Here is a 24,588-nt window from a genome sequence, read left to right as displayed (position 1 = left end):
GGCAAGAAAGCCCATTGCTGTAACTCATGAAGATCAGCCTCCTAGGGCACAGGGTAAGGTCATAGGGCACGGGGTGAAGAACTGATCTAGAGAGGGAAATAAAAATATATTTGGCAGGGATCTCTAGTATGGCTTTTGTGTGCCTTTTGGTTGCATCTTTCATCTTGTGGGGATCAGGGTATTTAATTTAGAGAATAATGTCTTAGGTAGGATGCCTACTTAAGTGGTGTCATAACATCCATAAATATTCCTAAGTTCTAGCAACTCTTATTATCCTGGTGCTTTTGTCCCAGAGGACTGTGTTGCAATCAGGAACAGATATACTTTAAGTATCTTTGCCTTTGTTTTGCATGAACCTACCCCTTCTCCTGAGCCTGGAGAATTCCAATCATCTCTCAAAATCTAGGTTAAATATAATTTCCTGTTGAAGGATTTTCTGTACCTATCCCAGTCTCCTCTGGCTAATCATTAATCAGTTTCTTCTTTGCATTTAATATTTCTTTGAGTACATGTTTAATTTTCTTCTAGGTTTTTGCCCCCTCTTCTGTGGCTACCTTCCTCAAGTTTTTTGTCATTGTTGTTGTTTGCTTGTTTGTTTTGTCTTTTAAACTCCTACACTGTTTGACATTTAGGAGATGTACCACAGGAATTTGTTGACTCACATTTTCTGATGAACTTGAGCTATAAATATGCTACTGCATACAGTCACCAGAAGCAACAGAAATTATATGAGTACTTTGGACAATAGCCAGTTGGGTCACACTGTCACCTAAAGTACCATGTTTTCTTCTAATTCGTCTTTTATTATCATTATTTTTTGAATGGGAGGTCTTGTATTTCTGGGAGAGAGGCTAAAGAAGAAAGCCTCAGAGTTTCCAAAAGGATTAATTACAGTAATGCAGAGAATTAGTTTCTGAACACTGGTGTTCAAAAGAGACAGTGGCACAATGCTACCCTCTGCAAAAGACACTAGTTTCCCCACCTAAGAGCAAGCTTCTCTCAATGTGCTGGACCTTACCTGAGTCTTGGGTATAAAAAGGTATGAGAGGGGATGTCAGAGGAGATGGCACCATGTCTGTTCATCTTATTTCCCCCACTCGTTTCCCTAGTTAGCCAGTCTTTGTTTGTATGAGTGCAATTGCAAACGGGAGACCAAGTAGCTTAGTGTAGGAATCACAGCACCAAACATTAACAGAATACACTGTGATTAAATACTTTAATTGGAAATAGATATGACTATAAATATCTTTTGGGGTTATTGTGTAAGAATAAATTTGAGTCAGGTGGACCACACAGAGATGAGGCATTGGGGTACATAGTTATGCAGATTAGGAAAAGATTTTTTCATTTTAAAATTAAAATTTTTAATTTTTAAAAATTTTCAAATTTTTAAAAAGGTGATTCATTATTCATGGATTAAAACATGAAGTTCTCTTCTCTATCTCTGTAATTAGACATATATGTCTATTACATATAATATGTATTGTGTAATATATATTATATGCAATAATATATGTATTATATATATATATATTAGCCATAGACATATCTATTTCCTGGTTACCAGTGCATACTGCTGTGCTTTATTATTCTTAGGATTTTTACAGACTTAATGCATTTAATGGAATCACTGAGATATTCTTTTCTTGAGTGTCTTGAAGAAATAATAATACCTTCCTTTCCATCAGTCATCACTGTAATTAAAGATCCATTTCTGGGAGGGGAATTTTTTTTTGTGGACCTGCGTTACTTATTTATTCAGTGCCTGATCTCTTAGGAAAATAGTTCAACAAGGTGGAGAGGGTTGAAGTAGGGCAGGTCCTGTCTTAGTGTGTGTCTACTAACTAGAATGAACTAGGGGAGGGTCAAAAGGGGCCTGAAACTCTAGTGGTTTAGCTATAGTGACAAAATAATAGCTGTTCTGTTGGGTTTTTTTTAAGAAATGGAAGGGAGGAAATTAGTAAGATAAAATTAACATTAAGATACCAAATTGAACACCAGTAAGTAAAATCCACTGTAATGATCATCTAGAACACTGACAAATGAGATAAAGGCAAAGGATCCTTACAGGGGACAGATTTATTGGTGTCCCCGCAGAAAGAACAAAGGTGTTAACAGGGTGCCAAGTGGGCTAGTCACAGATAGCTGTAAGTAAAAGAGCTACACAGAGTGGGAATCAGGTCAGATTATTGAGTTAACTGTAGAACTACCTCAGTCACGTGGGGATGAGATCAGAATAACTCAAGCAAAAAAAGAAGAGACAGTTCACAAAGACATTGAGGTAATGGAAAAATTTGTGACATTTATAAAACCATAGATTAAGGACAACAATGTTTTCTAAGAGGACAAGAAATTGGCAGTGGTCAACCGCAAAAAGGAAGATATTTTGTGTGTTATTGTCTTCTATTCGTGGGAGAAAATAAGAGTAACCAATCAATTAGCAAAAATGGCTTATTATCCTTTGTGATGCTTCAATAAAATGGAGAACAGAGATAAGAGAGGCAAGGGTGTTTGAGAAAGTCTGGAAGGCACTATTGAACTACATGTTTAACAATGTAGGTTTGGCTGCCAGTAGCATCCTTGGACTCAGGTTAATGAGTGATGTTAGTGCTGCTCTTCCAAGTCAGGGGGGAAAGGAGTGACTGTACAAGTTCTGGGAAGTTATAAATTATAATGCATGCAATTATATTATATATCCCTTAAGTCAGCATCTTTTAAATAATCAAAAATCATTGATTAGTCATTTGTCAACATTCTGATCACTAGCATTTAATCAAATTTATTTCAGTATAAGGACAAATTGTACTATGACGAATTACCCCTTTTAAAAGAACCTTTTGCTCAGGAACTTGGCTCTTTTCCATTCTGAATGAAATTTTGCTTTTTCTTTTTTTTAAAAAAGGTTTTATTTATTTATTTTTAGAGGGGAAGGGAGGGAGAAAGAGAGGAAAAGAAACATCAGTGTGTGAGAGATACATCAGTTAGTTGCCTCTTGCACCTTCCCAACTAGGGACCTGGCCTGCAACTGAGGCATGTGCCCTGACTGGCAATCCAGCCAGTGACCTTTTGGTTCGCAGGCCAGCACTCAGTCCACTGAGCCACACCAGCCAGGGCTGACTGAAATTTCTTTACTGGCTATTTGGAGATAGTGAAAGTGATAATAACATGAAAGAATAAAAATTCCCATTTTGGCTTTAATTATACTCTATTCTGATATGAATAGCATGATGAATGAGGGTTTGTTATTTATTACTGTGAAAAGGTCAACTTTGGGATTATGGTTTTTCATTGTGAGTAGGGGTGCTATATTATTCAGCTTGATTATCTTTGCATAGCAATATATGTATGTATACTTGTATGTATATGTGCACATATATCCAAGTAACGATGTTCACTATCGTATTAGACTTCTATTCCTGACATAATAGTTTTAAATTTAATTGTTCTAAAGACTTGGGGTATCCAAAGGGCATTTTGAAAAATATGGCTAGGTGCCTGATGAAGAAATAGACTTGGAGAATTTTCAAGTGGTGCTGTAGCAACAATACTCTATACCTCCACAGGCTTTTATTGCCGCGTATTTTCTCATTTGTTTGAGTTGCTGTGATGTGGACATGGCTGTAATGACATTGCCATTTTAGAGAAGGGAAACAGAGGCTAAGAGAGATACTTGCCAAAGGTCACAGTTAGTGTATGTTAAGTAAGACCTATGAAGGGCCTGAGATTTTACACAAGCTAGCTTGTTACTGGTTTATGTATAGTGGCAGAAAACTTCCGAGTCAAAAGAGGCAAAGGACTTTTATTACTCACAGTGCAGTAAGCATTGTGAACTTCATGTTGATTTGAACTGCTTCCCCATCTCTCCCTTGTCCCCAGTTGAATGGAGGTAGTGCAGATAAACCATACAGGCATCCATATAATATGGAGAAACATTGAACTTGGGAAGTTTACTGTTTCTATAAAAAGCCTGAGGAAGCCAACTCTTTGTCAGGTAGAAGACATTATCTCTAAAGCTTCCTTCAGTGTAACTTGAGAGATGATCTATGAAGAGAGCAGCCAGGGTCTTGCATTCTTAGGGTGCTCAGCAAGAATATGCAGGAATGCTCATTGTCTTCCAACCATTAAATCTTAAATGCAGTTTTGCTGACTTTTGGGACTAAAACTTTAGCTGTAAAGGTAGCAACTGTAAGCTATTTCCCCGCAACTATGTTTAGCTTCATATTTTCCTGACCTACCCAGGACATCTTGAAACTAGTTCTTTGGCTTATTTGATATTCTTGATTACTAAAACCAGTTACAGTTACTGTGAAGGCAGAGAACAGAAATGAGGGCCCAATTTAAGGAAACCTAGTGATCTCAGTCTCACTCCTCTGATCTTCATAGCTACTGCCAGGCATGGAGCCATGACAGAGTTTCATCATTGGAGTTCCTTGTCCCTATGGCCACAGTAACATTTGCTACAAGAGCTGGAGGGCATAAAAAGAACCAAGAAAGAATCAATAAAGAACAAGCAATGCCGCTAATAGTGAATATAGGATGCAACAGGAAAAAATTTATTGATGCCTCTTTTAAGTCAGAATTTTGCTGTTCTGAAAGGAATAATTAGAATATAATTTGAGGGTAGAAAGAACCTTAGGAATATTAAATCCAGGCTCCTCATCTTATAGGTTGGAAAATGGTTAAATGATTGTTCAAGATCAAGTTTCTGATAACAGAGTAAAGCGATGGAGCAAAAGTTATGTTATGTGATAACCGCATACTTGGTATTGGAATTGACCCCTCCACCTTAACTACAGCAGTTTATAAGATTCACTCTATAAAAGTTTGTTGAATTACTTTGTCTTATGAATGAATAAATGTGTTCTCTGCCTTCAAAGAATTTATTACCTAGGAAAAAAATAAGAATTCAAGTTGATATCTACTATTCTAAAATCATATACAAATTGCATAGAATAATATGGGGGGAAGTAGGCAAAACTTTCTAAAAGTATGTATAGATGTTTGAGCTGGGTCTTGAAGAATTACAGAGGTTTCTAGGCAGAGAAATGGAGGGCCAGCCTTCCAAGCAGAGGAAAAGCCTATGCGTTGGCATGATGTATGAAAACACAGGAGTTGGTCAAGAAATGGTCAGTGCTTTGATGTAGCTGGGTGTGAACAGACTTGAGAAGGTAATAACAGGGAGAATGTGGGGAAACACTGACATTTTAAGGAAAGTTGATATGTGAGGTATAAGAAGAAAAGATGGGCTTATAAATCCGAGTCAGAACAAAAAGGGATGTTATAAAAGCCAACTGTGGATAACACTTGATGAGTACGGTGTTTGAAGGGTTAGCAGTATATGCCATCTCCAAATATGCCACTTTGACATGAGGAGTATTTTTCAATGAAAGGCAGTTGGAAGCAGTGATAAGAAATTACTCCTGCCCTCCCCCTATTTGCCTATAAGGGGCATGAATTTGTAAAGTTAATCTCTGGATATGGCACCAGAGGAACCTACCTAACAAACTGCTAGCTAGCCCTTATCATCTATTAGTTTCCTCCTGTATTCATTTATTTTCCCACAATTTGCCATCCTAAACTGAAAGCCCTTTTTTCCTTTTGTTAAGATGTTACATAAGTTCAACTTCAAACTACCCTCTGAGTTACTCATTCCTCATTCTAATGTGTACGTGTATTAATAAACTTCATGTTAATAAACTTCAGTTTGTTTTTCTTTTGTTAATCTTTTGTCAGTCAAGCTAACAGGGCGTCAGCCAGGAGAACCTAGGAGGGTAGAGGGAAAAAGTCTTTCCTCCTCTACAAGCTGTTAAATAGGATCAAATGCTTAAGAGAGATGAGGTAGGATGAAGACTAACAAGGGCCTATGTTATTTGGAGATGAGAAAGTTCATGACTTTTGTCTGAGCAGTTTCAACAGAGTGAGAGAACAGAACAAAATGGGCGCTAGATGCTGAGGGAAATGTTCAGCTGTGGCAAATCAGAGACATTTGTTCAACTGCTGTTGTCTTAAAACTGAATAATTCACAGCTTGTGTCATATTGTTTCAAACCTTCACCCTTCGTGAACTGATGTAACAGACTAGGTTTGTTTTCCTGTGTGGCTCTCCATGGTTTTTCCCTTTCAGATCTCACCCCATTGGTCAGTGGCCCGCAAATGGTAAAAGGTTCCATACCTTGTGCTGACAAAACAGCACATTCTCTCGCAAAACTGGCACTATTTTCCACAACAGCCTCTCTCTGCCTACATTCCTATCCAATGTAGCATTAAAAACACACACAGCTCCATTAGCAAGTTATTATTATAGTTTCAAACATATCTGGTTGTACGATCACACATTTTAAAAAGCAGGCAAGGTTTTTCTTTTTTCTTTTTATTGTTATTTTAGTGCTGATGCTAACCAAAATGCTGACACTGAATATTCTTAGTGTTGGGATTGGATGAGTGTGTTTAATGTTCTTTTTTATATAAAAACACTAGGAGTATATTTCTGAATACCTACAGGAATAAATGTCAGACTCTGTTTTTAGTGTTGTCTTTCTGAGAAGGGTTGGTGTACTTTGTCTATATATAATCTGAAATTACAGTTTTGAAGTTGGGGTTTGTAGCTGGGTAAATAGTGAAGTCTTTACATTACTAAAGCAGGTGATTTGAAAAAAATAAAATAAATATAGCAGGTGATTTGACTTAGATTAGAATTTCATCTGAGAATTCTTGACTTGAGTATACATTTAGGAACTTGGAGAGTTTAAAATGCTTATTTCTGCAGGGGAATAGAGAAGATGAATATATCTCTAAGCTTTGAAGTACAGTCAGCTTCCAGTCATTTGCTTGTAGGGGAGACCATCTCCTCCTAGGCAGGAGTTTCTTAGACCTGCCGGGACACTGTCATTGCCTGGATGTGGTAGAAAAGGATTCTGCACATCTTGTTGTTTTAAAGCCACCCTGTCTCCCTGACCATGCAGATGGGTGGAAATGCACATCCTCCATGCCTCGAACACAATCCTCCTCACCATCAGCCAGGATAGTAATCAGGTGAATGCAGGTTGGGAGATTGAGTTCTGAGTGACATTGGCATTCAAAAATTGACTGTCATAGCTATAGTTCAAATGACACCTATTCTTTGATTTTAGAGGAAAGAAGGGAGAGACGGAGAGGGAGGAAGGGAGGAAGAAACAGAGAGATCAATTTTTGTTCCATTTCTTTATGCATTCATTGGTTTCCTCCTGTATGTACTCTAACTGGGGATTGAACCTGCAACCATGCACATTGGGATGATGCTCTAACCCACCGAGCCATCTAGCTAGGGCATTGCAACTACAAATGCTTCAAAGATGGTCAAGAATCTGATGGAAGTGATCCATGTTCTGGAAGGCCTGTAACAAGCAGAGCACCTGAGAATGTTGAACATGTAAAGGCTGCAATCAACAAAGATCAGCAACTGGCAGTGCGAGAACTAGAAACTCATCTGGGGATTCTGAAAGCTTGTGTCTGAGATTTTGACACAGGATCTTGTCATGAAACATGTGGCAAAATTTGCTCCACAGCTTCTGCTACAGAGCAGAAGGAACATTGTTCTGCAGTTGCTAATGACTTGATTCAAACCATTACCAGTGAACCAGATTTCCTCAAGAAGGTCATAATGGAGATAAATGCTGGGTCTATGGCTGTGATCCAGAAATGCAGGCCCAGTCATCCCGATGGAAATTGTCTGGTTCTCTCTCCACACCTGAAGGAGGGGTAAAGTTACAGCAAGATCAAGACTATGTTTTGACCAGTGGAAGAGATGCCGGGAGAACTGTGTGAGGTCCCAAGTTGTCTACTTTGAAGGGGACTGGGGCATCATTGTCCTATGTGCAGTGTATCTTGTATCTTGTATCTTCAGCAAATGTCTCTGTCATAGCACACGGCTGGATACTTTACGGACAGACCTTGTAGTATTCTATTTTAGATAACCAGGGTTGCAGAACTTTAGTCCCTTCTCAGTACTGGCTTTCCTATCCTTCATCCTGGTGAACAGGACAGGGCTGAAACTCAGGAGATCTGTGCTTAGGCGTGGCTTTCTCTATAGTAAATAGGCGAACTGGTTCCACTTCCATAGACCCTAGTGTCTATATCTGAAAAAGTGAAAATGTGGGACCAGAATGCTGGAAAATTCTTTCTTTACTCTATCTTTATTGTTTTCCATTTTCCATCACTGGGTGTCTTTACTTTGTTCCTTAAGTGGCTTCTCCTTCTTCATGGCAAACAGCACCTTCTTAGAAAGCCCAGGTAGAGTACGTCAGTGATGTGTGTGTCCAGGATGGTCCTGTGTACAGTGTGAATAGAATAGGGCTGGATTTTGGGTTGTGCCGTTAACATTTCATCATATTTACTTTCCTTCTTAAAAATAGAAATAGACCTTGAGATTAGGAAGAGAGGCAGAAGAGGAAGAGTCTGGAGTAGACTTGGGTGGGTGTAGGATGAGTATAATGCTGTAGTCTTCCAAGTGGGGAGAAGATGCCCCAGGATATTACATCATGACCCACTGGGTTTTGGAGAGAAAATACTGGAACTTCTATTTGTATTTCTTTTTAATTTCTTTATAAAATTCTGCTTTTGTGTATAATATATGATAAATCACATAAATAAGTGCATATACATATAAATCATATAAATATATGCATATCACATAAGTAAGTGCATACACACATATATGGTGGGAGTATGCCTAAACATGTTAACATGACAGAAGGATATGTTCACATAAGTTTGGGAACCATTGGTGAAGAGTTTGCAAAAGCAGGCCCGTAAAGGGCATCAAGATATCCTTGGAAATAAAGAGAACAGCATAGCTGTGTGTCAAACAGGGAGAAAGCAAAATCCTAGGGTGAATTACAGCAAATGGCACTTTGGTAGCAGAATGATTTAACTGAGTCTTCACTTCTTACAGAGTTGGAGAAAAAATTCACCCACAAAAGTATTTAATGAATTTCCTCTTGTTCATGATTTTTTTGGATATTGTTACGTATACTGAAATTTGCTCAGTTTAATTTGTTTAAACTTTTCAACTGAAGGAGCAGGAGTGGATTACATACATGTCTTTAAAAGATTTGGCCAGGAGTTTTCAAGTCCTGTTTTTTAAGTTTCTCCTATTTATTTTATCTTAGTTTTGCTTGATTATTTCCCACAGAATAAGACCACAACTTGCCAAAGAAAAGATTGAAGGATGCCATATTTGTACATCTGTCACACCAGGAGAACCTCAGGTCTTCCTAGGGAAAGACAAAGCTTTCACGTTTGATTATGTGTTTGACATTGACTCCCAGCAAGAACAGATCTACATGCAATGCATAGAAAAACTAATTGAAGGTTGTTTTGAAGGCTACAATGCAACCGTTTTTGCTTATGGACAAGTAAGTACCAAATTACTTTTGTAGAAATTGTAACCTTTCAGATGTGTCGATTTGGTTGCATTTTCATCTTTGTTGCTATTAAAATCAAGCAGACACAGTTTTCTCTGTTGCTTTACTCAGACTGGAGCTGGCAAAACGTACACAATGGGAACAGGATTTGATGTTAACATCATCGAGGAAGAACAAGGTATTATTTCTCGTGCTGTTAAACACCTTTTCAAGAGTATTGAAGAAAAAAAGCACGCTGCGATGAAAAATGGGCTTCCTCCTCCAGATTTTAAAGTGAATGCACAGTTCCTAGAGGTAAAAGACTAATTGTATCATTAATTTCCTTTAAATCTTGCCTCTAGCACCATAGATTTTGTGATTTTATGCATCTGGCTTCTAGTACAGTGTTTTGTGCATAGTGCTCAAATTAACATTAGGTCATAGGTATAATAAGTATCCTTGTTGGCATTTATGTTTATAAGCATTTGACAGGTGTCCATAGAGTAAAACAATTAATAATACTCATTTCAGAATCCGACTGTATCCTGTAATTACCATTGTGTAGTAGGCAGACTCACAGAGTGCTGGGAACTCAGCGAAAGGGCGTGGAGAACAGGAGGATTAGCAGAACTGAGGCTGTTGCAGTGACCCGTCGGCAGATACTGGTATTCCTGCAAGGATAGGCAGATGTTTTGATGCCCAAAGGTTGGGGCAGGTTTGGATTCATTTAGGGCAGTTTAGTCTGGTGGGAGGGACGTGACAGTAAGAGGACACATTGGTCATGAGCAGTATAGCAGTTAGGTGAACGGTGACATTGGAGCTCTGGGTGGTTGGTTCAGAGTGTTCCAGTCTAGTTCTAGTCAGGATTACCTGAGCTAATCATTTTGCTCATTCATGAAACGTTCAAATTAATGTCAGTTTTCTTACTGCTGCTTTTAATAGACCTCCTAATTTAGTAAAAACCGAAATAAAGAACTTGTGACACGTGGACATAAAGGAAAGGGGAGGGATGGTGGGGGAGGGTGTGCAGGGTGGAAGGGAATGAAGGGGGGAAATAGGACAACCGTAATGGCATAATCAATAAAATATATTTAAAAAAACCAAAAGCAAGGAAACTAAATGATAAAAAAGAAAAAAAGTGTTCTATTTTTCCATTTACCCTCCCAACTATTGTTAGGTATTGTGACTTTTAAAAGCATATTGAGAGAAAACTGGTGTGTGCATCCTCTTCTAAGGAGGTAGCTCAATCTCGTCACCCACCAGTGACACACAAACACTGATATCCCATTGCCCACCCTGTAAAATATTAATACTATTAATTTTTAGATACATTAAGAAAGGTTGCAAGGCAATAGGAAATATATTTTTAGCTCAAGGAGTAAAAATTCTTAAAACCTTCTCTAGACTTAATTAGGGCTTGTCTATATTTGGTACATATTTCTTAGAGTTTGATTGTATTTATAAATATTTGTTTATCTCTTGCAAAGGAGCAGTACATCATTTTAGCTAGCCCTGAACTTATTAGTCATGATTACATCATTTACTGTTCTTATTCTTATAAAGAAACCTGGCATGCATTTGAATTTGTAATAACAATTGCCTCATTCCTTTTCATCTGTTATTTTGAAGAAAGTTGTGTTACCATATTCTGAAGAACCTGTAAGATATATTTGCAGGAGAGCATCATGCAATGTGTGTTATTACAGTCTGAGGCAGTTTCTTCTAAATTGAAACTTATAATACTTCTTTTTAATAGCTGTATAATGAAGAGGTCCTTGACTTATTCGATACCACACGTGATATTGATGCAAAAAATAAAAAGTCGAATATAAGAATTCATGAAGATTCAACCGGAGGAATTTATACTGTGGGCGTCACAACACGTACTGTGAATACAGAATCAGAGGTGATTTTAATATTATAGTTAAAATACAGCATATTTGGCTTCGTTTAATATTCAGCTTTTCTTGTAGTTTGCTTAAGATCAAGATATGATATTTGTATTTTAAGTGTGACATCTTGTAAAAACCTTGTCTTTTTCCTCATATTTTTACATCAAGTTGTTGTCATTAAAAAATGTCAGTTATGATAAAGTCAGTTCATTTATTTTAGCATCAAAAGAAGCCAAGGCAATGGATGTGTAGTTTTCTTCACAGCTAGAAAAAGAGAGTTAAATAATTGAAGACGACAGATGGGACCACAATCCCTGTGCACCTTTTGCCATCACACTGTATTGTGGCTTCTAAAGGGAGATTGTTAAGAAAAGTTGCAAAAAATATTTTGACAGAAGATACAGAATAGCCTAAGTAATTCAAGTTATTGCTCAGTTTGTTTCAAAGTGTTTTTCTGTTACAGCTTGGAATGGAAGCTGCAACTGTCAGCAAAAGGCAAACAATGGAATCTTAGTGTTTTCTCCTGTTTAAAAAATAATACGCTATTATACTGAGAAGTTCAGTTCAAAAAGTGCATGTAACTAAAACAATATGTGATTCCACGTCCTTTACATCCCTTAATATGGTGGGCTTCCGCCATTAGCTCAGACTTCTGGTTGTATGGTGTCTTGCTTAAATGTTGTTCGTGTAACCCCCTTCTCTCCTTCCCTTTTCCAGATGATGCAGTGTTTGAAGCTGGGTGCTTTATCCCGAACCACTGCTAGTACCCAGATGAACGTTCAGAGCTCTCGCTCACATGCCATTTTTACCATTCACTTGTGTCAAACCAGAATGTGTCCCCAACTAGATGCTGTGAGTTATTATTAGGTCTAATTTCTTTTTTAAAAAAGATTTTATTTATTTGTTTTCAGAGAGAGGAAGGGAGGGAGAAAGAAAGGGACAGAAACATCAATGTGTGGTTGCCTCTCAAGCACCCCCTACTGGAGACCTGGCCCACAACCCAGGCGTGTGCCCTGACTGGGAACAGAACCAGCGACCCTTTCATTCCCAGTCCAGTGCTCAAGGCACTGAGCCACACCAACCAGGGCAGTCCTCATTTCTTAAACTTTCATGTCCCTAAATCACATACATCCCAGGAAACAGTGTATACTTGAACCAAGTTTAGTTTGTTTAGTTATTTCTTTTCCTAATGAGATCTCTCTGATCCAGCTGAAGCTGAAGTGGGCTAACTATAAGATTTTGAAATAAAAAAATGCATATGTGTCTGCAGAAACCAGACCATATGGTGACAGAAGAAGTCACCTGAGATGCTTCCCTCTGAGGACTGTGTGCTGCAGCTGTTCCTTTATCAGCATAAGCAGAGTCTCAGGTCATGACACCTGGGCTCTGACCATCAGCCTTCTTTCTGCCTTTGTCTAAGCTTCTAACTGCCAGCAGACATTTTTAGGCATTTATAGTTATTTGAACACACACACACACACACACACACACACATACAAAGGGAAGATGGGATTTGAGGATAGTTAGTATCACATTAATAAAAGTATTTTCAATTATTTTCCTCAATTGCAGGAAAATGCTACTGATAACAAGGTGATTTCTGAGTCATCACAGATGAATGAATTTGAAACCCTGACTGCGAAGTTCCATTTTGTTGATCTGGCAGGATCAGAAAGGCTGAAGCGTACTGGAGCCACCGGCGAGAGGGCAAAGGAAGGCATTTCCATCAACTGCGGACTTGTAAGACAAAGGCTAAGGCTTTGTACTAACAGTATATCAGATATTTCCCATTGTTCTCTCCTGGTTTGAAATACTTAATAACAAAGTGGAAATCCTCACGCACTGAGCCGAGAAAGGAGAGTTACAGTAAACGTGGAAGCTGAGGCGTAGTGCACTGAATTTTGATCTCCCCACATTACAGAATTTTTTTTTAGTTATTCACATTGCAAACTTTCTTTATGTGTGTAAATTTAGTTGGATTAAATTTTATGCTATGTCTAGAAATAGTAGAAATATTGTAGAAAATAATCTAAAAATTACACATTTAAAATTTTTTGTCAAAATCAACATTTAAGTTTAACTTGAATGAGGTGACTTGAAACTAACCTTCTTTTGCTAATGCTTTATTTTGCTAAGATATTATTTTGAATATTATAATCAATGTTTTTTAGTAGATTGTTTCAAAATGAGAACTTTTCTAGGTTATATTAGGAATTAACTTTAATACCATGCCACCTAGTGGTGTTTTTGATTGGAAAGCACCTTGTAATTGTTAGTATAAAGCTTCTATTATATGGAAGAAATTTTTTAGACTCTATACAAATCTTTTATTCTTGTTGACTTCATTATAAAATTGGACATTTGTTCCTATATAAAAGTAATGATAACCCTACGTGTCTGTGATGTTCTCAGGGTCAAGGCATGTTTTCTGTTTTGCTTCCCTCTGTCCCGTCCTAGAGCTGGGGGCTCCAATCATGTGTTCCTATTTTGCCATTGCCCAGTATTTGCTTCTATATTATTACAACCCTTCTGTGGGGGATTTAGCAACTGAGGCTGATGAGCGAGACCCGGACATCCCGACTCCATCTCGGTACCCATGTTCGTGTTCCCATTATATAGTTGAAGTTTGTGTTAAAGTAGGTGACTAGGATCCTGGACTTTGTGCGTTGCTCCAAATTTTTTAGGACATAAAATCATTCTGTTACTTACATTTGTGCTGTCAGGAGAAGACAAAAAGCATTGGTCTGTTTTCCTGTTCAGGCTATTGAAACCCAGTCAGATACATCTGGTAAAGTTTCAGTGTGGCTAGTGGTTAAAACTGTAGCCTCTCTGGAAAAGGGGGGCAGAGACGCAATGTGTTGCTGATGCCCACTCTCTGCAAGACCCATTGGCCCTAAAAAGACATGGTTGTAGGTGCTTGTGTCACTGAAGGGAAGTGTGGCCAGCATTTAGGCTAATGCCTCTGCTGTAGGTGCCAGTGACCGTAAGAAAAACAGTAGGGGTGGCAGAGGAGTGTCTAAAGAGTTCTGTAATTTGACTTAGATTTTTTCAATATTGGGTGCTTAGCTCATAGATTCATTTTATTTCTAAAGACAGCTGTCCTTGCATCAAGAATACTTTGTTTAGAGGCATCATAGAGATATTTTTATGTTGGTTAAAGGAGAATGTCTTTCCCTTGAGGTAGCTATATTGCAACAAGAAAGTTTCATGACACTGTTAAACTAAAACATTTTATTCAATTGAGGAGAAGAATTTGCAACATGAATTGACAGTTTTCTAAGGACACACCTGATGCTCTGGTAATTCAGGAATGGTTAAAAGTCACCAATCTTATATCTATGTCTAAAGAAAATCTGTGAATAGAAGTTTAAGTATTTGTGAATTATGGATATGTATACATATATATGCATTTAGTACTACATGTTCAGTCAGTTTTAGCCAAATTTTGTGTCAATTTTTAATAGTGTAATGTAGAAAACTTTGATGTTTATGTCATTAAAATATAAATGCAAAAAACCCCCAAACCCAAATGTTTTCCATTCTGTCATCTCCACATTATTCTCCATAAGCTTTTGTTATTTAAAGGTGTTATAATTAGTACATTTTCTTTCTCTCTCTGTTTTAGCTGGCACTGGGCAACGTAATAAGTGCTTTGGGAGACAGGAGCAAGAGGGCCACCCATGTCCCCTACAGGGACTCGAAGCTGACGAGACTACTGCAGGACTCCCTGGGGGGCAATAGGTGCGCATACATGATTATCCATCCATATTCGTGAACTTAAATTCTTTTTTATTTTTAAAGTTTGCAGAGTGACTTGTAAGGACTTTTTTATTATAAAACAAATCAATAGAATGAGGAACTAATAATTATTAAGTATGAAGAATGCGTGAGTCCTTTATGTGTAGTTACTTCACATAGTCCTTACAGCATTCCTTGAGGTGTAGATATTATTATTCCTAATTTGTAGATAGGAAAATTGAAATCCAGAGAGGTTAATTAACTTATTCAAAGTCACTTAATTTATAAATGAAGCCCATAGCATTTGCTCTTTCTACTTTATCATTGTTTTTACTTGTGCTTGGTGCATAGCATATGCCTGATAAAACTTTGTAGAAAAGTAAATGCTGTCTAAGTAAATACAAAGTAATTTAAATATATTTTATACCACTTTAAAAAGTCTCCTAAAAATTAAACATTTTTTGTGTGTGGTAAAACTTATTAAAATGTCAGCTGAATGAAATGTAGGGCGCTTTGTCCATATCACTAATATTCCTCCTTGTCTATACTTTGAATTATGTTTCATCAGTTAAACATCTTCTTTTGTAATTCTTTACTTTTTTATGAACATTGACATGTTGGCTTTACAACTAGAAGTATTTTTGGCATTTAAATTCAAACAATACAATTCAGCAAGTTACAACCATTTCATTTTTATTTATTCTATTACAGTTACCAGACTCTATTTTACAGTATTTTCAATGCTCTAACATCATGGTTATTGAAAGGATTGTTAGATGCTGTAAAATGATCGGTTAATTAAACTTGCAAACTTTCTTTTTGAGTAAGTATTACTCAAAGAGTCTTGATAATATTAAATCTAGGTTTGAAATTGAAGAATGGTTTAGAAATAAAGTTCTGTTTTATAGAATTCAACAGTATCATTTTGTATTTCTTCCTTTTATTGTAGTGTTGCCATTGTCTGAATTCATCTCTATTCCAGCGTATCGCTTGTGTGGGTGCAATATTGCTCCCATTGTTGCACATTTCTTCTGTATTTTCACCTGACTTTCAATATCAGTCTGGGTCTAATTACATCAGGGCAATTTTTTTTTTGCTTTTTAAGCCAAATATGCATTTTTTAAGTTTGCTAAATTGTAGCCCTATAAATATTTCAAGGTTGCTAAATTGTGGCCCTTTCCTGTAGATGACAAACAGCGGCTCCTTACAAGTTTCAGTACTTTTGAATACTTCAATAGTTATGGAAGTTTGCTTGCCCTGTAAGCTGGCTATGACATTTGCATTGTGGATTGTGAATTCCTTCTGAGTTATAGGCAGGCTGTAGCTAAGATACTCCTCATCCGTTTCCCTACTCCATGGTCACTTCTCAAACAAGAAGTCCTCTTCTGACCCCAGCCTTAGTGAGCATCACATTCTGAATTCAAAGGCCTTATACTTTTTATAAGCTTCAGAAAATGGAATACCTTCATTTTGTGAAGTTTGTACAAGTTACTCTTAAAAGAAAAATTAGATCAAAGATATTTTTGGACTCAAGTTGCATATATTTATGCATATAATTTAGAGATTTTAGTGGTAAGCTGGATTTAATATATTTATAATGTTTAATATATTATAACAAGATTATAGCAACAATTCTGAAAACTACAGAAAAATAAGAATCATGAAAAAATTGTATTTTTGTTACCTGTTAACATTGTGATGAATTTCCTCCTTGATATAGAATAATATAAATGATGTGGTCTCATTTAAGACAGATATGTGGTTTTATATAAACCTTAAAAGTAAACAGCTTTAATGTTTTTTGAGTTTTTCATAAATATAACCCTTCTTAAAATTTGTATCTTTTGAGTTTTATCTAATATATGAACTATTTCCTTTATAATAGACCTTAGCTCTTCTCATTCTTGACTTTCCCTATTTTCCTTAAGCACTTGACCCCAGTAGTTTTCAAAATATTTTTGAAGAACAGGTTCTTTTTCTCCTCCATCCCCTATTTGTGGTGGGTTAATATTGTGCATGATTATACTAGGCTTGCCCCATTTGTGACTTATGTGAATTATAAAACATTTGAACTGGTCTATACACTATTCAATGAGTTCATTGATTATAGCAAGCCCAAATGTTCCAAAATTTTAAAATGCTCATTTTCAATTCCTGTACTTATTATGAACTAGTAACAAATAGTTTGCAGACTGGCGCTGGACCAGGGTCTACACTTTGAGTTGTCCTGTTCTCTAATCAGTGTCTATAATCATTTTTCTTACTTGATTACTTTATCTTCTTCATCAAAAGAGACCTAGAGATGCATGAATTATCTTAACTTTCCAACCTCCAATAAATAAATAAATATTATGTGCACAACATACACCACAATTTTTAATGACGCAGTGTCTCAAATATTGTGTCATACAATGTCTACTGACAAAATTAATAATTCTTGACCTCTAGGAGTTTAAGGTCTAAGAGTTGGGGTCTATAGAAGTTCGCAATAATAATAATAATAATAATAATAATAATAAATAAAACCAACAAAAAAGAGGTATGCAAAGGATGTGAGGAAGTAGGAAAAAAATATAGCCAGACTGACAGTTGGTTTCTTGGACTAAACAATACTTTAGTTGAACCTTGAATAATAGTAAGTGTAAGGATAAATAAGGAGAAGCAACAGCTGACAAAGAGGAAACTGTGGGTAGAATGGGACCTCTTTTAAAAGGGGTTACTACGAGTGCTGTGTTAGATTATTGGGGGAAGGCAGCAGTGGAAGCAGAAGAGGAGGAGGCTATAGACTAGAATTGATAGGCACGATCCCTATCAATTGATCCCTCCCAGGGTGGGTAATTAGCCCTTTAATTGCAGTTCTGTACATTTTTCAGTGAATGTGTGAGCTGATTAGAATGCCCTGGTCTGTTTTACTGGCAGACAGTAGCTGAGGCATATTATGCATTTTACTATCCTATTCTTTGGTTGGTAAAATAATTCATTTTTCTTATAAAGTAACGTTTCCAATTGTTCATGTGTAATATCGCCAGAAACCGTGAAAGTTGGACCACTCAATTACAAGTGATGTTTTATAGTATAAAACATATGGATATCTTAAGTTTATTGGAACTCTTGTTTAGGTAATAGGATTCCATGCAAAATATTTTTTTAAAGATTTTATTTATTTATCTGTAGAGGGGAAGGGAAGGAGAGGGGGAGAGAAACATGAATGTATGGTTGCCTTTGTGCATCCCCTGCTGGGAACTGGCCTGCAGGGAACTGGCCTGCAACCCAGTATGTGCCCTGACTGGGATTCGAACTGCGATTGTCTGGTTCGCAGGCCCAAGCTCAATCCACTGAGCTACACCAGCCAGGGCCATGCAAAATATTTTGCTGACAACAAAAATCAGGTTATAAGTGATTAAATAAAAGGAAGAAAAAATTTAAATCTTCAAATATTAGGTAGATGATGAGAAAATGATTTTTGAATTTCATTTGGCACATAGATTGAATTTTAGAATTATTCTCTGTGCATTGCCTCAATTTTTAGTGTAAAGAGATGAGAAATAAGTATATGTATTTATACTTTCTCAAGTTGCTATGGATCAAAGAAGGATAATATAAGTTTATTTTTCCCAATTTTACTTAAGTAAACAAAATCTTTTTCTTTAAGATAGTCTTAAAGCTTGGGGGACTTTTAAATTTGTTTTTATGTTTAAGTTACTAGTATCAATCTTTTGGTATCTTGAAGAGACGTTATTATTCAAAGGGCAGAAATTAAAAATGATTATTCCAAGTTTTATTTACTTTTATCCATAAACCTAATTATTTTTTGTAACTTTCAGCCAAACTATCATGATAGCCTGTGTCAGCCCTTCAGACAGAGATTTTATGGAAACTTTAAATACCCTGAAATATGCCAATAGAGCAAGAAATATCAAGAACAAGGTGATGGTCAATCAGGACAGAGCTAGTCAGCAGATCAATGCACTCCGCAGTGAGATCACGCGACTTCAGATGGAGCTCATGGAGTACAAAACGGTAAGCTAGTGGGTTTGACTTTGAATTTAGTGATACGTTTTGCGAACACAGTGATGGATGCCTTTGGTGATGGTTTGCATATGTACATCTCTAGAGCCTCTTGTCTGTCAGGATAGTGGCCTCCTTCCTGTGAAGGAAGAATTCTCTAGTTTTCCTTAATCATGCTTACCTGTTAACCTGACCAGCCGCTTGTTTGAAAAGGCTTCCTATTCGATCAACTTCTTTAGTGACACCGCTGAGGGATGCAGTGGAGGGAAAAGGAACTGTTTTGCCTTGGGGCTGTTAAGACAAAGGGCTCTTGGTTGTAGAACTTCATAGTCCTGTAATATCCTTAAACAAATTTCTTGTGTGTTCAAGGCTCCTCGATCAACAGGGAAATATCTTTCTTTTCTAGGGTAAAAGAATAATTGATGAAGAGGGTGTAGAAAGCATCAATGACATGTTTCATGAGAATGCTATGCTACAGACTGAAAATAATAATCTGCGTGTAAGAATTAAAGCCATGCAAGAGACAGTTGATGCTTTGAGGACCAGAATCACGCAGCTTGTTAGTGATCAGGCCAACCAAGTTCTTGCCAGAGCAGGTATGCGGGCAGGGTGGGATGAATGAGAGATGAATTGGCCTTCGGAGGGCCGGGGACATTCTTTGTGTTTGTTAATTAGCATATGAACACATGAAGTAGAAATGTCAGTCTGTGTATGTACAACTTGTGATTTTAAGTTAAGTACTTTATTTGTAAATAATACATTCTTACAGAAACAAAATATGCCTTCTGTTTGTTATATTATATAGATAAGGATTGGAAATGTGCTGCATAAATTGTTTTAATTATTATTTTATTTCCATAACTTTTTTTTCTCCCAGTATGTTTTGTTAAAGCTTTGAAAAGAAATTCTTATGTTCATATTTTATCTTGCAGGGGAAGGAAATGAGGAGATTAGTAATATGATTCACAATTATATCAAAGAAATTGAAGATCTCAGGTACAGTTCATGTTCTGTGATATAAAATACACATTTTGGATTTGTTAATATTGCTATTTGTTGGACTTATTGTTCAGTAACTGTTAATGGTGATATTTCAGCCCTTTGGTCAGGTTAACTTTAGGGGAATAGGTATTTGGCTTTCCATAATATCACATTCCAAAAACCTTTCCTTCCATTTCTTCCCATATTACATCCCCATGTCATCTTCCTACTCTGGTTTTCATACCCCTTGTGGGAGCTTATCTAACCCGACATACAGAACAGGCATAATCGATGCCTTTAAAGGTTGACGAAGTGCCCTTTGGTACCACCCCTCACCGTTTGGGAATGGTCAGCACCCATAAGTCATCTTTAATTTTCTGTATCTCCCATTCCTTCTGTTCCCTTCTGCTTCTCCAGCTGCTTTTTATGTGTGAATCACTGCATCCCTACATACTTGCCTGCCTCTCTGGACAGAGGCTCATTCATCACTCACATTTCACACACGTACTACAAATGTTCACCGTATGCTGAGCACCATGCCATGGACTTAGCAAGTGTGACATAAACAAGTTCACAGTCTGGGTGGGGCAACTTAGATAAATAATCACATGTCATAAATGGAATGACAGAAATTAGTGAAAGGAGTGCCATCCCCTGGTATGGGAATATAGATAAGACCTCTGAGCCCCGACTGGGGAAGTAGGGGTCAGAAAGAAGATCGGGGACACTAATCATTTTTGTATTTTGCTTAGGTTCCATGGTTTTCCCTGCTGCTCAGCTACTTTCTCTTGAGATAAAACTATAGTCTGCTGCATGGGGAGCATCTGGGCAGCTCAGGTCTCATTTTTGTACCCATTTGCAGAAAATGACCAAGCGAGAGATCATATTTCACAGTTCTCCCAACACTTCTCCAACTTGTATTTGTGTTCTCTTCCCCTTTCTCTCCTGATTAGTCTAGAGATTCTTGAACGGAGATGAGGAACATTGCCACTGTTTCTGCCACTGCAAGGCACACTGGATCGCTTAGGTGTTTTATTAAATAGCAAAAAGAAATGAGAAGACATCTGATGTGGCAATAAATAGAGTTACTTTATTAACCATTACTTTTTTTTCTGTACTTATATCTCCAAGCTTTACCTTTTGACGGAGTCCTCTGGGGCATTGGTTCCTGGTTCTGGTCAGCAGCCACCTGGACTTGCCTTTCTATCCTGTGTGGGCAATGCTCTTTCCCACTTTAGAACTTCTCTTTCCTCACTCTGTAGAACTTGTCTGTACCATTCTTGGAGGCACAGCTAATAATCTGTCATTTAGTACCTGAAGATACTTCCTGCTCCTAGCTTGCTTCTCTTCTATTTCCTTGGCACTGCTCAATTCTGAAGGCTGATTTCATGCTCTGGTTATTGGACTCTGTTTCTTCTCTCCCACCCTGTTATTCTGAGGTCTTACGTAAGCTTGGCGCACCATCGGACAAATGGCCTCATTAATGTTATTTCCTAGAAAATTGACTGAATCGTTTCTGCTCCTCCTACTGACTAAAAGCAGCATTTAATATTTCTTTCTTCTAGTTCTTGCATTAAGACCATTCTTTAAGCTGTTTAGAGAACAGAGAGAAGGCAGGGCCTGAATTCAATCAATGACCAAATCTTTCTTGGTATAGGTTAGTAGCTTGTTCCATTTTCCCAACTCTTCTCTGATGGTTCTTTAACTAGTGTGTCTCATTCCTGAGGAGTGCTCTTCTAGAAAGCCAGCGCTGTGATTTACAGTGTAAAAAATAATTTACGTATAAGCATAAACAAGCTTTGAATTTGAATTGGATTACCTTCTTGTTTCAAAATTTATTCATTTATTAATAAGTGCGTGACCTTGGGAAAGTGACCTGAATCTCTGAGCTTTAGTTAATTCATCTGTAAGAATCAGGTAATTAATACCTGCTTGACTCAGCATATTATTGTGGAGCTCAAAGAAAGCACAGGGTTTAAAAGTTCTTCAATTCACAAGCACTCTACAGGCCGGACACATTATTATTATTTTTCTTCAGGTTCTCACATTTTGTTTTTATTTACTAGATCCTGCTCCAATTCATGTTTCTGTCCAAACTTGGTCTTAGAAAGGCATTTATTTATAGCTTCCTAAACTTAACACAGATATATGTATTGTCACTTGGAAATGTTTATATTTTGCTCTGACTGGTGTGGCTCAGTTGGTTCGGCGTTGTTCTGCAAAGCAAAGGGTTGGCAATTCAATTCCTGGTCCGGGCCCATGCCTGGGTGGCAGTTTTGGTCCCTGGCTAGGGCATGTGTGAGAGGCAACCAGTTGATGTTTCTCTCTCACATTGGGGTTCTCTCCCTTTCTCCCTCCCCTCTCTCTCTTAAAAATAAGTTAAATCTTAGAAAAAATAAAAAGAAAGAAATGTCTATATTTTAAGTCTTATTATTCTCATTGTAAAATAATCCTAGTTACCTTTTTACCTTTTAATAACTTACATGCCATAGTATTTTTTGTGAACTAGTAGGAGTCATTAATTAATTCTTGTTTTGGTGGGATTTAAATTTTTGTAGAACGTTTGGAAAATATAAGGCAGTATAAACAAAATTAAAATCATTCACATTTCCACCATTCCTAAAACAGTTGATAACATATTGGTATATCTCTTTAATATTTTTTCAAAGCATACTTTAGCAAAATTGATATTAGGGGGTATTTATTGCTTTGCTATTCATTCTTTGATATGTGACAAGATATTAGGAGTATTTTGAAAATATTATTAACTGTTTTTGTAACGTGATTTCTGCATGGTTCCATGTAGTACTATCTTCTGTTTTTAATTAATTTAACTAATTCCCTATGTTAGATGATTATATTGTTAGAAACTTTTTGATAACAATAGTTATTATTTGTTAATTACACTGTCAGTCAGGTGAGTTTAAATTCATTGTATCATTGATCCTCCTAATAATTCTAGGGAAGTATATATATTTCGTCTCCATTTTACAGAGGGAACAGTGGAGGCTTTTAGGGACCCATGGTCCAAAATTTAGTGAGTGACAGAACTGGGAGGCCAGCCCTCAGTCTGCTCCTTCCCGTGGGAGTCTGTGTACTTCCTTTCAGGCCTCACTGTTTAGTCTCCTGTCAGACGAAATGCAGGCAGCAAGTGGGTGGGTGGGTGAGTGTGAAGAGAAAGAAAGGGTAACGGAGAGGTGCTGTCTCCACAGCCTGTATAAAAAGCAGGTTCTGCTAATGTAGCAGAGGTGAGCCCTAAAGGGTTTAGCCTTCATCAGCACTAGGATTGAAAAAACATTGAACATGCTCCTGCCAAATGCAAACTTTTATTTATTATTTTTTTAAAGATTGTATTTATTTTTAGAGAGAGAGGGAGAGAAACATCAACGTCTGGTTGCCTCTTGTGCGCCCCCAGCTGGGGACCTGGCTCACAACCCTGGCATGTGCCCTGACTGGGAATTGAACCAGCATCCCTTTGGTTCACAGGCTGATGCCCAATCCACTGAGCCACACCAGCCAGGGACAAACACAAACTTTTAAAATAAGGTATTAAAAAAAAACACAAGTTGTCTGATTGTCATGTAAATCAGCCAACTAAAAGACAAGTCATTTATTGTCTATATTATTAAGTATCTTGTGTTTGAAAGTTTTGGAATAGTAACACACAACAGTATATATAAATGAGCAAATAAAACTGTGTTTTAACTTTGAAAAAAGATAGGTCATTATTGACAATTAGTTTATTATATTTTCCTTTATTATTAATATTCATTATTATGCACCAAGCTTTATGATAGGTATTGAAAATATGGAAAATTATACATTTTGAGTCAGTTTTTATATTTTGAACATTTTATCTATTTAATCTTAGAGAGAGGAAAAGAGAAAGAGAGGGAGAGAAAAATTGATTCGAGAGGGGAAACATCTATTGGTTGCCTCTCACATGCACCCTGACTGGGGACCAAACCCACAACGTGGGCATGTGCCCTGATGGGGAATGAACAAGTGACCGTTCACTTTACGAAACAGCACCCAACCAGCTGAGCCTTACCAGTCAGGGCTTGATGGAGTTTTTATAGTTAAGCTGAGTTTTTATACTTAGGTTGCCCTCTTGTTTTAAAAAAAAAGGGCAGTTCTGTATTTATGATTTTCTTTAAACTAATTTTGAAGTCATTTAACCTAGAAGTTGGTACACAGCTACTTAACCATTTACAATATTGTAATTGTTTTCTGCTCATATGTAACACCAGATATATAATAAAACAATTTCATTAAAGAACTAGTAAGATGTTGCAGGGGTGTTGACTGTGGGATTGGAGGGGGTGGGGCAGGGGAGAGCAATGGAAAAAAAAAGGCAGGACAGCTGGAACTGAATAACTATAAAAAAAGAATTAGTAAAACATTAACTTGAAATGTATATTCACTGATTTATATACACTCTGTCTCTGGCTGGTTTCAGCAGTGTCATGAATAATTTTGGTAAATAATGAAAAACACAGAGCTGACTGTGCCTTTGAGAGTTTAATTGTTACAAATAATCTAGCATCTTCTTCTGAAATATTTGCGCATATGGCAAAAGTGCTTAGTAAT

The 24,588-nt window shown here is 37.1% G+C and overlaps 1 protein-coding gene across 12 annotated transcripts in view; it reads left to right on the top strand.

Moving 5' to 3' along the window:
- Positions 1–24,588, top strand: part of KIF21A (kinesin family member 21A) — a 136,542-nt gene that overhangs the window by 58,009 nt on the left and 53,945 nt on the right. For all 12 annotated transcript variants that reach the window (XM_053661579.1, XM_053661586.1, XM_053661580.1 and 9 more), the window contains exons 2-10: positions 9,169–9,391; positions 9,512–9,694; positions 11,136–11,285; positions 11,989–12,123; positions 12,844–13,011; positions 14,897–15,012; positions 18,834–19,029; positions 19,424–19,613; positions 19,950–20,013. In XM_053661579.1, coding sequence (XP_053517554.1) covers positions 9,169–9,391; positions 9,512–9,694; positions 11,136–11,285; positions 11,989–12,123; positions 12,844–13,011; positions 14,897–15,012; positions 18,834–19,029; positions 19,424–19,613; positions 19,950–20,013 — 1,425 coding nt within the window. The remainder of the gene's footprint in view (positions 1–9,168; positions 9,392–9,511; positions 9,695–11,135; positions 11,286–11,988; positions 12,124–12,843; positions 13,012–14,896; positions 15,013–18,833; positions 19,030–19,423; positions 19,614–19,949; positions 20,014–24,588) is intronic.

The sequence above is a fragment of the Artibeus jamaicensis genome, unplaced genomic scaffold (genome assembly GCF_021234435.1).
Source record: "Artibeus jamaicensis isolate MK-2021 breed Jamaican fruit bat unplaced genomic scaffold, CSHL_Jam_final contig_233, whole genome shotgun sequence".
Taxonomy (NCBI): Eukaryota; Metazoa; Chordata; class Mammalia; order Chiroptera; family Phyllostomidae; genus Artibeus; species Artibeus jamaicensis.
The sequence above is the reverse complement of the archived record's forward strand: the minus strand, read 5'-3'. Positions and strand labels throughout refer to the sequence as shown.